Here is a 13,444-nt window from a genome sequence, read left to right as displayed (position 1 = left end):
CGTGGATCCCCATCCTTATGCCTGCCTCAGTATTTCTTTTCAACTGTCCATGTCTTAATGTGATAAGGACTGTCAAGTAAGATATTATTTTCTCAAAAAGATACAAGGCATTCACCCTACCTACTTACCTCTTAAAGGTCCTGGATGGGTCCCTAGACTCCTGCTTTCATGTCTTCATTTTACCTCTCTTCCCCTTGTCTGGATATACCCAAATAAACCAAGATATTCTACACATTGTGAGTTGTCAAAGCTGAAGATCAGGGGAAGATGATGTTCGAGATTCAGTAGGACGTCCATTTTATGGGAACTACTGAGGGAATCTTAGGATCTAAACTGTCTTTTAACAACCCAAAGTCCTTCATGTTATGTTTGCTCTGCTAAATATTTATGAGCTCTTGGGAAACCTATCTAACCTGGCCCCTACAGAAGGAATCCCTAGGGTAAAAAACAAAATTCTCAGGTAATTTCTTCAGCAATGCTCCTCTAAAATGGACCCTCCTCTCCGCTCTCACCAACAAGACTGGAGCTTAGATCCTAATCCCCTTAGGGCTTGAGGAGGAGCATTACCCTCCTTCATATAACCTCCTTTACTCTTCCAATTTGTCTCCTTGCCTTCAGTCTGTTTCCACGATCGACTGTTCCAATATTTTTATGTCAACCATTTATATACCCCAGACTCCTTTTATTAAATATTTACTTTTGTTTATTTTTATTTATCGGCACTGAAAGCCAATTCAATGTGTTCCAACAATTGACCCACCCTTAGTCATCCTTCAGGCCCTAAAACACTGGAGTTTGCATTCAGGCTGGTGTCTTCCCTGTCATATAGCATACGTGTTCATTTTTAGAAATGTTTTAAGTTATTAGGTATTGGGGATAAAGACAAATATCCCAATCTCTACCCTCACAAGCTTTATAACGTGAGACAAATAAAACATATTCCAATAACAGTAGGCAAAATGGGTCAAGAATTTAAAGCTAGAAGAGGACTCGGGAGATTATATAATGCAATCCTTAATCTGAATGAGGAAACAATCCCAGAGATTATATGACTGGCCCAAGGTAAGCTATCACTTGAATCCAATAAATACTATGTTCTCATCAAGGGCAAAGGAGAGGTCTAGTGCTAAAAACTGTAAGGAGGGAGTGGTCAACTTCATTTGGGAGAAGGGAATAGATATCCCCACCCCATCACTTTTTTTTTTTTTTACACGCAATTCTAAGTTGAACCAATTTACTAAGCTGACCCAGCCACTTCACCTTGAAGAGATCTCCATTCCCAGGTCCCCTTGAGCATTTGTCCATACCTTCCAATGAGGCTGGGCATTCTGAAGTCAGTTCTTCTCCACCCTCAATGCATTCTCTCTTGGTAGGTTATACTTTAAACAACACAATTAACACAATATAGCCTAAATGCCATGGCTAAAGCAATACACTCTTGTAAGTGCTTTGCTTTCTTCTTATTCATTTATATTCCATTTAATTATAGAATACTGGTCCAAATATCAGCCACGTTTTTTACATACGAATTGAAATCCTGAATAGCCTATTATCAGCTCTCCTCCTCCCCCGCTCCCCCAACCCATTGCACATATATATACATACATATTTCCAAAGAAACACCAATTCCATTTCGTGTGTGTGTGTGTGTGTGTGTGTGTGTGTGTGTGTGTGTGTGACCACAGCCATGCCAATTCCTCTCTATGGTCTTGAGCTTCCTCATCTGTAAAATAAGGGTGCTGTTCTAAGTGATCTACAAGGAGATCTCATGATGCAAATGCTACGATCCTATTCAACTTCACTTTGGGAATACAGTCAACACTGTGACCAAAACGGTAACTGGTCTACTCTGTATCTTCTACAAGGTCATAAGCTAATCTTGTCTTATTTATTATTTGCCTCAATGCCTAGTACCTGGACTTGGAAACAATAGGATGTCAGGATGCATCCAGGAATGGTCATTTGAGAATAGTTAAGCACCTCCAGAAACATGAGGTGTGAGACACAGGTCAGAATGTGGAAGATTTTGGCCAGAGGACGCACAGGCCAGGAGAAAGGACACAAAGAGAAGAGAGAACACTCAAAGAAAAATTTTCTTGGTCTGGTTGTTTCATGAATGCCAGGATTGTCTTTTCAACAAGATCCTCAAGGCTTGAGTGACAGCAAATGTCCTTTTGCATCCCACCCCTAGTTCCCCAAACAACATGAACAGTAGCAGGCCCATGGAAAGTGATCAAAACACTCCATTATTACTAATTCATAGTTTCACTATTAAAAACTAGATCACAAATAATTTAGTGACAAGATTTTCACAACTGGTTAAAATCTATTCACATAAGTGGAAAGGAGATCTACAATGAAGCATTTCTTAACCGTATAATCAATATGTGACCCTCAAGTTATCAATGACAACAGGATCTTTTATCTTGTTAGAATACCCAACACAGCTCAGCCAGTCTGCTAAAAGGGCTTATGATGCCTGCCAAATAGAAACCAACTCTTCCAACTCAGTTCAATGGGCTAGGAGACACCAAAGTCTCTTCTCCCTGTCAGTGGCCAGGAAATAACCTAAGGAAGCATCAAGGCTGCACACTGCCTTATGCCATAGTCTTTCCCAAAAGCAGAGATGGTTCATGACTCCTCTTCCCCAACACCAATCTCTAGCAAAGACATGAAGGGGAAAAAACAAGGAGCTGACTCAAGGGGAAAAAACGAAAGGAGGATGCATCCACACTTCTGGAAATCGTATTTTCCAGCAGTACAGACACTATCTGAAGTGATGTTGTTCTGATAGGATTTCTTTTTAGAGATTAGGGAAACACTGCCATGACAAAAACAATATCCAAATAAAGCCAGAGATTGGGCCATCAGGGGCTTCCCATTCTTATCTGACCTTTTCTAAAGGCAGAGACCAGCAGCCTTCATTGTTTCCTTTTAAAATGGTTTCCTGTTTTCTTGCTCAATTCTGAAATCTACAGGAGAAACAGACCCTTTCAGTCAAAGGGTAGTTAGCCCAAATTTCTCCCTTCTCCCAGATAATATTGAAGTCAAAATAGGTGAACAGCTCTTCTGCTTCCCTATCTCTGTAAAAGAGCAACATAATCCCTAGCTCAATTCCACCCATCAAGAGGAAAAAGTCAAGACAGTCATGAGATTTCCTAGGGTGGAGAGGGGTTAGAGGGTAAGAGGCAAGAAGGAAACCAAAGGAAGCAGAAATTCCAAAAACATTCAGCAAGGGGAACTAAACGGATCAGAACTAAGACTTTGCAGTCTGTGTCCAGAGGTCACAATCTACCCCCAATGTTGGGGTGATGCCAGAGGCAGATTCCAGAGGTCCAAAACTTCAGGAATCTCCCACTCCCCTTCTAGCCTTCTGCTCTCCAGCAAAGCACTAGGGAGCAGAATGCAAGGAGCTGACACTGAGGAAAAAACCCACAGGAGAATCCATTTGGCTCCTACACAAAGAGGTTTGAGAATAGGTAGGTCTATTACCCAAAACTTCAAACATGGATCCCATCAACACTCATAAGAGCTCTGGACATTCTACTAGCCCACGTCCCACACCGGCAAAAGAAACCAAAGACAGGGGAGGAGGCAGTGGTTGCTTTTTCCCACAGGACTATCTAAATGGACCAACTGGTTGTTCTTTTAGCAGCTGGGTGTGGCTGTGGAATATGGAACCCCACCATCCACCCTATAGCCAGGAGACACAGAGGGCTGGTGAAGAAAGTGGAGATCTGAGTGACCCCTGCTGTCCTTGCTGGCCCACCCACTACTATTTCTACAGTTGGTAGAAACCTTTCTTCAGTACAAATATTAGAGGCCCAAAGGGACGTCCCATAGCTGACATGATTTTCACTGGCAGAATTGGGCGACCTTGCCAGGACAAAGAAGGCAAGTAGCTCTCAAAGCTGCTGCGGTGGAGATGGTCTCCTCCTTACATATCCTTCTTCTAGGGACTCCTCTCTTCCAAGTCACAGAGGCAGAGACCTGCTGCCTAGAGTGCTTCCTGTGGAGAGCCCCAGTCCTCAGATCATTTGTCCCCAGCTTCATGTGGCATTTCCTTTAGGTCCTCAGCATTTTGGGGACCACACAGCGTAACTGACCTAGCACTGCAGTAGGGTCACTATGATTTCATGATAACATTACTGAATTGATACTGGCACATTGTAGCCTCCTGAGGTTTAGTTCCTTTAACTGATCTGCTGAGTCCTTTTCATTGCCAAAACAATTTCTTCATGCTGTGGGTAGCAGGGAGAAAAGAGATGCTCCATCCCCAGCTGAGGGTTTCTCTCCAATCCTTTTTGGCTTTGAAGCTGCCCAGGAGGGCCCTCTTGGCTCTGCCTTTCCTATCAACTGTAATCTCATTCTGCCCCCTTGGCAGTTTGTTGCAGACTGGTTGCCAAGCTAGGATAGCGTTGTCTCACTGTGGGATAGAGAACAGAACCAGATGCTACCACTGTGGATACTGGAAGCCAAATTATCCATAGATGTGACAGTTCCTTAAGTAGAGTCTTAAGATGGGAACACATTGGCTTTTTTTTTTTGTTTGTCTTTAAAATAGATTTGTTTAAAAGGTAATTTCTGTCCATTTACACCTAATCATAAAAGCTTGTGTAAACATTTTTTTCTCTTTCTACCTCCCCCCATTATTTGCACATTTTTTTTTTGTTAAGTCCAAACATAATTTGAAATGAGGTAGGTAATTTCTATGTATTCCCGCCTTAGTCTTTTTTGGTGACTGGCTGAGAATTGTGCCAATTTAAAAAACAAACAGTCCAAATGGAGCTGGAGACGCACATCCAGAGGGTGTAGGTCAACTCTAGCCAAGGCTTTCAGTTGGCTATTTTCTCTATCTCATCCAGATCATCAGTGTCCAATCTCTCTATCTTCTTATCTGCAAAGAAATTAAAACAGACAATCAAAATACGGCCACCTTGGAAAGACTATTTGGTGCAACGTGAGGACAACCTACCAACCTCAGCTTTACCTAAAAGAAATATGTGATGACTAACAAAGATCCTCCTTCCTCATCTGACTGATGAAACCTTACCTTAATTGAGCATAGCACCTAGCACCACATGACAACCCAGACATTCTCATGTGAGGGCTTTGGTCCCAGGACAAAAGAGTGGACCCTGCCCGTTCCTCCCATCCCTACTTCTGTAACAACAAGGAGGGGCATTGGCAGATGAGAGACCCAGGCCTTTGCCCAAGAGCTCCAAGAGCTTGCCCACTTAGCAGCCCATGGGCCACACAGGGCAGATGCTCTGGGACACTCACTGAAATGTTCTTGGATTCTGTTGAGAATGTTCATGCTGTGCTTGCTGTCCACCATGTTCACAGCCAGGCCTCGCTTGCCAAAGCGCCCTGTGCGACCAATTCGATGAAGGTATGTCTCATTGTCTGGATTCCCATCCTTGTCCACTGGCAGGTCAAAGTTGATAACCACAGACACCTGTTCAACATCAATTCCTACGAGACAGGAACAGACAGCAAAAGCAGACAAGAAAGCACATGACACCCACAGTCTTATCTGGGAGAGTCTAGCACCAGCAGCTAGGACCCACAAAACAAGATGAAGGCCCTAGGGGTATAAAACAGTACAACCTGAAGGGACATTACCAAAAGGATCAGATCCACCCAAAAAGATTCTCTGGTTTGAAGGACTCCAAGATTTCTCCCAAACCCACCTGGAGGATGGTCTAGAGAAGTGGGAGTTCCATCTCCAACTGCCTCATGCTATCAGTTTGCCACAGTCAATACTGGAGCTATTTAAGCAAGCCAGTAACAAGATAAGAGGCAAGGAGGAAAACCTGGGAGCCAGAACCCTGGATCAGGAGCTAAGGAAGTTCTCTTTTCCTACAGCTTAAGATCAGGAAATCTCCACAACATCAAGAGCAGAAATTTCCCACAGGAACTTCTAGCTGCTGACCCCAGACAAACCACCATGGAAACCACCTGAAGGCTCAGATGTCATGTTTGGAGCTTGGGGGGGAATGACCACATACATGCTCAGCATTGCCATGGAGGGCAATTCAGTCTCCAGAAGACTGTTTCTGCAAAAGCAGAGGGACCTGCTCATTGAGGCTCTGGGAGAACCAAAACTGCCCTTGCTACAAAGGGTAACACAGTCTCCCTCCTGTTCTTTCCTAAGCTCCCAGGCTGCCACGTGGGGCAGTTTCTCCTTACCTCGAGCACACACATTGGTAGTCACCAACACTTTCTCCTTGCCCTCTCGGAAACGCTCAATCACAGCAGCTCTCTGTTCCACCATCATCTCACCACTCAGGAGAGCCACCTGGTGACCTTCCTTGGATAGTTCAGCTGCCAGCCAACCAGCTGTTTTGCGGGTCTGGAGTGAAAAGAATTTGATAAAATGAAGATACTAGAATGTGGTTTCAATCATTAAGTTCAATGAAGATTTCTTCCTTGAATTTAAGAACTGAGAGTCAAGTCTCTGAAGTCTTTCAAGATGTTTCAAAAATTTTATCACTGGGACATTCAGGACCTTTTCCCCACAGACACACTAAAAGACCTAGAAAAGGCCTCCAGTGCACTGGGGGGATCCTCTTTGGTGGATCGATAGGAAACCCAAACAAGAACTGTGAAGCCTAAACAGGTGTTGATGCATGCTGAATGGAACAACCATATCAAAGAGATAAAGATGTCATTAAAGTAAGAGGCTTTTGTAAATAACGCTAATCTAAGTACTATTAATAATGAAGACGAGTCAAGTTCCATTTTTCTTGCTTCTGCCCAAAATATATCCCCCTTTCCAAGTCAATGATATCCCTGGGGAAGGGTGAGGGCTCCTGAAACTTCCCTTTCTTCCTGCCTTCATCAGCAACACTTGCTTAGTAACTACAATGAACTCCTGGTTGAAAAGGGAGGGGACATAATTTCTTCCTATTTGGTGTTATGCCTGTGTCCTATTGAATGCTACTCACATGACAGAAGATCATGGCTTGGGCAATGGTGATGGCCCCATAGAGATTACAAAGGGCCTGGAACTTCTCATCCCGGTTGTTGCACAGAACGTAATACTGCTTAATGGTATCTAACGTTTCCTCTTCTCGCTTCAGTTTGATAATGTTTGGGTCTGGGACAACCTTCTGAGCAAACCTCCACACGGAATCTTCAAAGGTAGCAGAGAAAAGCAGCATCTGGCAATCCTTTGGGAGCATCCTAGAAGGCAAGCCCACACGCACTCATCAGCATGCTGAACACATCACCTTCGCAGGTCAGTGAGTGGCCCTACTTCACTGACGTATTTCTTATTTCTCAGCCTATATCTTGAAGCCCAGGACAGGACAGAATTAGAGGAAGCATAGTATAAGGTACCTAAGAGGGTTGCTATTTTTATTTTCTGGCTGCTGGCCAAAAGGAAAATTCCTAAGCAACATTTAACTCTCAAGACACAGAAAATACTGAACTAGAGAGTCAAGAAAATCAGAATCCCAATCCCAGATTTAACAATGATTAGTTAGGTGCGTGAGTTTGGACAAGTCACTTAATTTCTATCTGGGTTCCCTTATCTATAAAAGGGCAAAAATAATTCAGTCTCTACTTTGTTCATGAGGAGGTGGTGAAGATCAAATGAATTAACAGACTTTATACCTATCAAACTGAAAAAGATAATAAAAGATGGAATTCTTCAGTGGAAGATTTAAGATCAATACATTGTTGGTGGAGCTGAGAATTGTTCTAATCACTCTGGAAAACCATATGGAATTATATGATAAAAGTCACTACATTGTTCATATCCTTTGACCCAGGACTGCCAGGCATATTTCCCAAAGAGGTCATAGAAAAAATAAAAACTGCAAACAAAACTGGATATTCATGGAAGGATGGCTAAAGAAATTGTGTTCTGTGTATATAATGGAATACAAAGAATAATGACACACCAAGACTTCAAAGAAATGTGTGAATACCTGTGTAAACTTATGGAAAATGAAGAAAACAAAACCAGAAGAACAACGTCTACAATGAATATAAACTGCAATAAGTCATCAAGTGCAAATTATCCACAATAACTCACTGTCACAGAGAGTTCAGGGTGTGGGTCACCAGACACACACAGACACACACACACACACACACACAGACACACACACACACACACACACACGTGTTGTTATGGGGATGGTATTTTAGAAATGACGGTAGCAGAAAAACAAAAGTTGAGAGAAAAAAATGAAGTGTGGTACAAGCCTAGTTTATTTTCCCTCCATAGAAAGCATTACTGTGGATAATCTCTGGCAGGCTGGAGATGGCAGCTGGTAGCCACAGTGCTCAGCACACAGGATCCAAGTTATGGATCCTAAGTTATGTCCTTTCCTTTTATCAATGAAGAAATGAGCCCAGAGCATTTGTTATTATCCAACATAATCCAACTGGTAGTGGTCAAGCCAGAACTAATCTTATTCTCACATTAAACACAAGAAGATGGCAGACTGCCTTCAAGGGAACACAAAGAGCCTCCCCCCACTCTTTCTTCAGGGCATGGTCAAGCTGCTGCCAGCAGGACCCTTTGGCCTTTCCTTGCCCAAGCACCAACCCCAGGATTCTTCTCTTCTTCCTGCTATGGCTCATGCTCCAGAACAGTTAGCAGGGAGGGGAGGGGCTGACAAAGTAGGCAGCCTTGTCAGCTGCAGGGGACTAGGACGCTAGGAAGGGCTAGGGGACAAATAATCACACAAGTGAAATGCTAAAGTTCAAATGGAAACTAATTGTGAGACAGAGAGAATAAACGAATCCCTACATTTATAATCAATCCTTCCACTTTGGCAGCAGTCCTAAAGCTATCACCATAAAGATTAAGATGGGGTGAAGAGTCTCACTCATTCTGTCACTGTCTTCCACAGAGATACAACTAAAATATGCCCAAGGAATACAATCTGCAATGCTAAACCCAGAACTTCTCTGGCCTCTCTCAGTAACTGACCATTGTCTTGGTTTAGCAAATGCTTCACAGTGTCCAGGTCCCAGGGGAGAGAATGCAGCTTTGAAGCAGAGCTAGTTTCCTCCCCCTATTCCCAACAGCACCTCATACCTCTGGATGCGAATGCTCTGATCCTGATGGCCTTGAGTAGCTATCATCACGTCAGCTTCATCCAGGACAAACACCTTGATCTTTTTGGGGTCGATGAACTTCAGCTTGGAGCACCAATCCAGAACAGTGCCAGGGGTACCAATGACAATCTGCTCACTGATCTTCTGACCTCTTTCTACTGTTGAAGCAAAAACAAGTTCCCCATGAGATTACTTTTGGTCATCAAACAGTTTCTGAGTTTTTCACAAGCTTTTTCCCTTTCACAAGTCCCACAGAGTGATCATGTGGCCCCACAAATATTCCCACAATGCCATAAAGAAAATGGGACACTCGTTAATGGGAAGGCTGGATTTGCAAGGTGGCATTTAAAGACAGACACACAAGAGGCAAAACTGAGGTCCTATGAGTTCTCCTTTACTCTCTTGAGCCAGCCTCCACAGGCTCTCTGCTCTCTCCTCACCCTTTTTTTCCACCACTACTATCCTAGCTAAGGCTCGAGCTACTTCACATCTGGATAACTCCAATAGAGGCAGCATTTAATGTCTCCAATCCAGCTGGCCCACTGCTTTCAGACTCATCTTTTCATATTACTTGTCAAACTGTCAGTTCAATACGGAAAAATTTTTAGTAGGTTCAGCCATTCTGAAAAGCAATTTGGAATTATGCTACTTGAGGAAAAACAGTGACTAAAATGGCTCAGAGCTCATCTGCTAGGCCAACGCTCCAAGGAGTTCAAAAGCCAAAGGTTCCATATGCATCCAGATACATAGAACTGAAAAGAAAGCCCTTCCTAGACCTGTGCGACACTCTGGCCTCTGCTCCTATCTCATGTTGGACCTTTACTCAGGCCTGGGGCCTTCTCAGCCAGCTCAGGCTAGCTCCCATCCATGATTCTGCTGCCAGCTCTGTTCCTGTGGGACTCCAAAACCATGACCCCAGGCCAGGTACCATCATCCCCCTGCCACCCCCTCCTAGGTGTTCAGCTCCCATCTGTGGCCTGGCTTTCCCCACTACAACAAAAGCTCTGTGAAGGTAGGATCTTTTGCTTATGTTTATGTTCCCAGAGCTCAACACAGGGCCTGACATCTGCAAGAATGTGACCACATGTAATGGATCACAAGAAACAATGAAAACTGCAAAAGAATCCAGAAGTATAATAAAGCAGAAACAGAAAACAATACACAAAATGACCACCTCAATGCAAACAAAAAATCTAAATGAAATTTAAAATCTAATTATCATGTCCAAGCTTGGCTGTAAGAAATGCATCTCTCTCTCTCTCTCCTTTTTAGAGGTGTGAATTGTGTGGATTTTCCCATACACCATTAAGCATGATTGATGTGTTGACTGGTGACACATTCCCTGCCCTTAAGGAGCTGATGTTCTAATGGAGGAGAAAAGATGAACAATAGAAAGTAGCTTTAGGAGACAGGGTAGGAGCAGCTGGGGGATACAGAAAGGCTTTGGGAAGATGAGCCCAAAGCTAAGCCTTGAAAGTAATTTGGGTTCTCTAAGGTAGAGATTAGAAGGAAGAGAGGTGTCAGGAGGGATGTCAGGAGGGTGGTGTTTGAGGAAAAGCCAACCAGGCAGGGTGGTATTTGGTATGCAGAATGCAAGGGAAGAATGGCCAAACTAGAAAAAAAGCTTTAAATGGCAAACATGGAAATGTACAATTGGTCTCTGTGGACTTCACTGAACGGGGGAGGAGGGGGGGTGTAACACAATCAGCTTATGCTTGGTGACCTCACTAGGATATGGAACTTCAGGTGAGAAAACTTCTCCCAATGCACGTTAAATGACCTCTCCAGGGTCACACAGTCCTGGTTTGGAGACTGGCTCTTTACCCACTATGTCATCTACCTCTCTGGCATGTAGGTAAAATTTTAAGATGGCAAAAAAAAAAAATTAAAAAGAAAAATGAAACAGGCATCCGCAACAACTACATGTGTACTACACTAGTTCTAGGTGTGCTCCACCTAATCAGATCAGTCTCTTTACTATTCTCCATCACGACACTTGTTCCTTCCTGCCTCTGTGATTCTGTCAATGCCATTTCTTTGGTCTAGAATGCCCTTCTCCCTCCCGCCTGCCCAGGCAAATCCTACCCAACCTTCTGGAACTAGTTCCACTTCTAACTTGCTCAAAGAAAATTTCCTGATCAGTTCAACCCAGATTCTTTTTGAAGAAGACAACTGTAGTTTGATTATACTTCGTAGGCCAATGAGCCAAAGAATTACTTTATGCAGCTGTTAAACTGAGGAGAGGGTTAATTCAGGATTCCCCAACCTTTTTCAAAAAATAGTTTTTGGATGACCCTGGGTGTACCCATCTCTAACCATAGAATGTTCGAATATACCCTGCCCAAAAGAAATAAAAACTAGCAGGATTCTTGGTCTGGCTTTAGGTCAATTCCTGCTCTACTGAAAAAGGAACACTTCAGTTACAGACCACACCTTGAACATTTTAGAAGTCCCTCCCAAAGGATTTCGTGGCATTTGATTTCTTTCATCCAAAGTGCAAGTCACTTCAAGCCAACAGTGTCTTCTCAAGGCTGACATTTGTGGGTCTCAAATGTTCTTTGAATTTCATCAGCATTTGTACCCCTCCATCCCCTGTTATTTCGAGTAACCTTTAAAAATGATACTCACACTTGTTGCCTCGGACAGCATAAGCCAGCTTAAGTTCTGGATAAAATTTGCCCATCTGTTCAATAACCTTTCCTGTCTGAAGAGCCAGCTCATAAGTGGGTGAGAGGCACAAACACTGCAAACCAAAAGGTACAGGCTAAGACACTTGGAGTATTTTAGCAGAGCCTTTGAGTAGAGAAGTCTTCTGCTGTTTACTACAACACAAGACTCAAAGACTTATTTTCGGGAGCTGGGGCAGACAGAGACAGAGGGATTTTTACTTCGCCTTAACCCCAACCACAAATGCAATGAAGGGCAAGGGACAAACCCCCTCCTACCCCCATCTTTTGATTACAATACACCTCTTTTTGGCTGTACCATAGTAAGCTGGCAACCCCAGCATTATGCTACTTCTGCACAGACAGCCTGACTTGGGCAAACATTCACAGGGCAGCTTATCACTGCTGGTGGGACAGCTCTTTTTAGACAGATAGACACAGATGTAGATATAGATTTGGTTTTTCTAGTATAATCAAAGCTCAGGGACAAAGAATTGCTCAAATCTGCTTGAACAAAGGAAGGGCTTGAGATTCTACTCCGAAGTTGCCCCCTCCCTCCAAGGCTCTCCAACAGTGCTTTGGTCAGAGAACCCCACTAAACCCTTACCTGGGGGTATTTGTTCAATGGTTCCACTTGGCTGAGCATAGCCAGGACGAAGGCAGCTGTTTTACCAGTACCAGACTGAGACTGGGCTATCAGGTTCTGTGGGCTGCATCATGACAGAGCAGGAATCTCAAAAATCAATTTTGTTTTTAAAACACCTAACAGCCTAAGTTCAAGGATTGATGTGAAGATGAATTTAAATACCAACTCTGTAACCAAACTACATTTCTTTCTTTTTTTTAGTTTTTTCTTATAAACACAGATAATCAAATAGAGAAAATGAAAAATAAAATCTTACATAAAGCCATTTCTAATAAAGAATATTAGATTCAACAAAGTTGTAACAAATAAATTAATAGACAACAAAGAAAAATAGCTAGGTTCTATGTCCCTTTCCAAGTCTGTCTCAAGTTCTATTACCTTTGGCTTCCTTTTTAAGCACAAAGTCTATGATCCTCTCTACAATTCTGGGTCTGTTGATTTACTTTGTATCATTTCATGTCAACCTAGTGCTACAACATTTTATCCCTTCAATTAGCCATAATTCACTGAGTTATTTTCCAACTGTTGGCATAAACGTTGTTTGCCAGTTGTTTGTTTTAATTATTTTTGCATAGCTAGGCCTTTTTTTTAATAATTAAAGCCCTAGTAATATAATTGTCAGGACAAGAAGTGTGAGTACCTTTGGATTTCTTACTGTATATACTGCAAAATTATTTTCCAAAATCTTTACGTCCCTCTATAATCACACCAACAATGTATCAGAAGCCCTATCTATCGACAGGCCATGATTTTTTAAACTTTTTTTTTATTCAGGGTGAGGGAAAGATCATTTTGGTGGGGAGAAGTGACATCTTAAGATTGCTTTGATTTTGTATTTCTCTGAAAATCTGAATATTTCACTTTGTATTTCTTGCTTCAAAAATCACCTGTTCACAATCCTAGAAAATTATTCCTCTGGGGAAAACCTATTAATCTTATAGACATGTATCAGCTCCTTATTAACTCTGGAGCTCAATCAGACCTTTGTTTGATATCCATTAAATGATCCAAGCTTGCTATTCTGGAGTCACCCCTGATTCCTTCTCCTTCACCC

At 42.7% G+C, this 13,444-nt stretch overlaps 1 protein-coding gene across 2 annotated transcripts in view; it reads right to left on the bottom strand.

Moving 5' to 3' along the window:
* Positions 1–2,074: 2,074 nt before the first annotated feature.
* The window catches only part of LOC140521498 (ATP-dependent RNA helicase DDX19B-like), a 38,919-nt gene continuing 27,549 nt past the window's right edge, over positions 2,075–13,444 (bottom strand). The window contains exons 6-12 of one of the 2 annotated variants that reach the window (XM_072636573.1): positions 12,352–12,454; positions 11,707–11,821; positions 9,059–9,236; positions 6,951–7,188; positions 6,193–6,355; positions 5,284–5,475; positions 2,075–4,897 (exon numbers count right to left, since the gene is read on the bottom strand). In XM_072636573.1, the coding sequence (XP_072492674.1) occupies positions 4,836–4,897; positions 5,284–5,475; positions 6,193–6,355; positions 6,951–7,188; positions 9,059–9,236; positions 11,707–11,821; positions 12,352–12,454 (1,051 nt within the window). In that variant the 3' untranslated portion in view covers positions 2,075–4,835. The remainder of the gene's footprint in view (positions 4,898–5,283; positions 5,476–6,192; positions 6,356–6,950; positions 7,189–9,058; positions 9,237–11,706; positions 11,822–12,351; positions 12,455–13,444) is intronic. The other variant, XM_072636574.1, reaches the window with a different exon arrangement.

The sequence above is a fragment of the Notamacropus eugenii genome, chromosome 1, assembly GCF_028372415.1.
Source record: "Notamacropus eugenii isolate mMacEug1 chromosome 1, mMacEug1.pri_v2, whole genome shotgun sequence".
Taxonomy (NCBI): domain Eukaryota; kingdom Metazoa; phylum Chordata; class Mammalia; order Diprotodontia; family Macropodidae; genus Notamacropus; species Notamacropus eugenii.
This window is presented reverse-complemented; position numbering and strand designations above follow the sequence as displayed.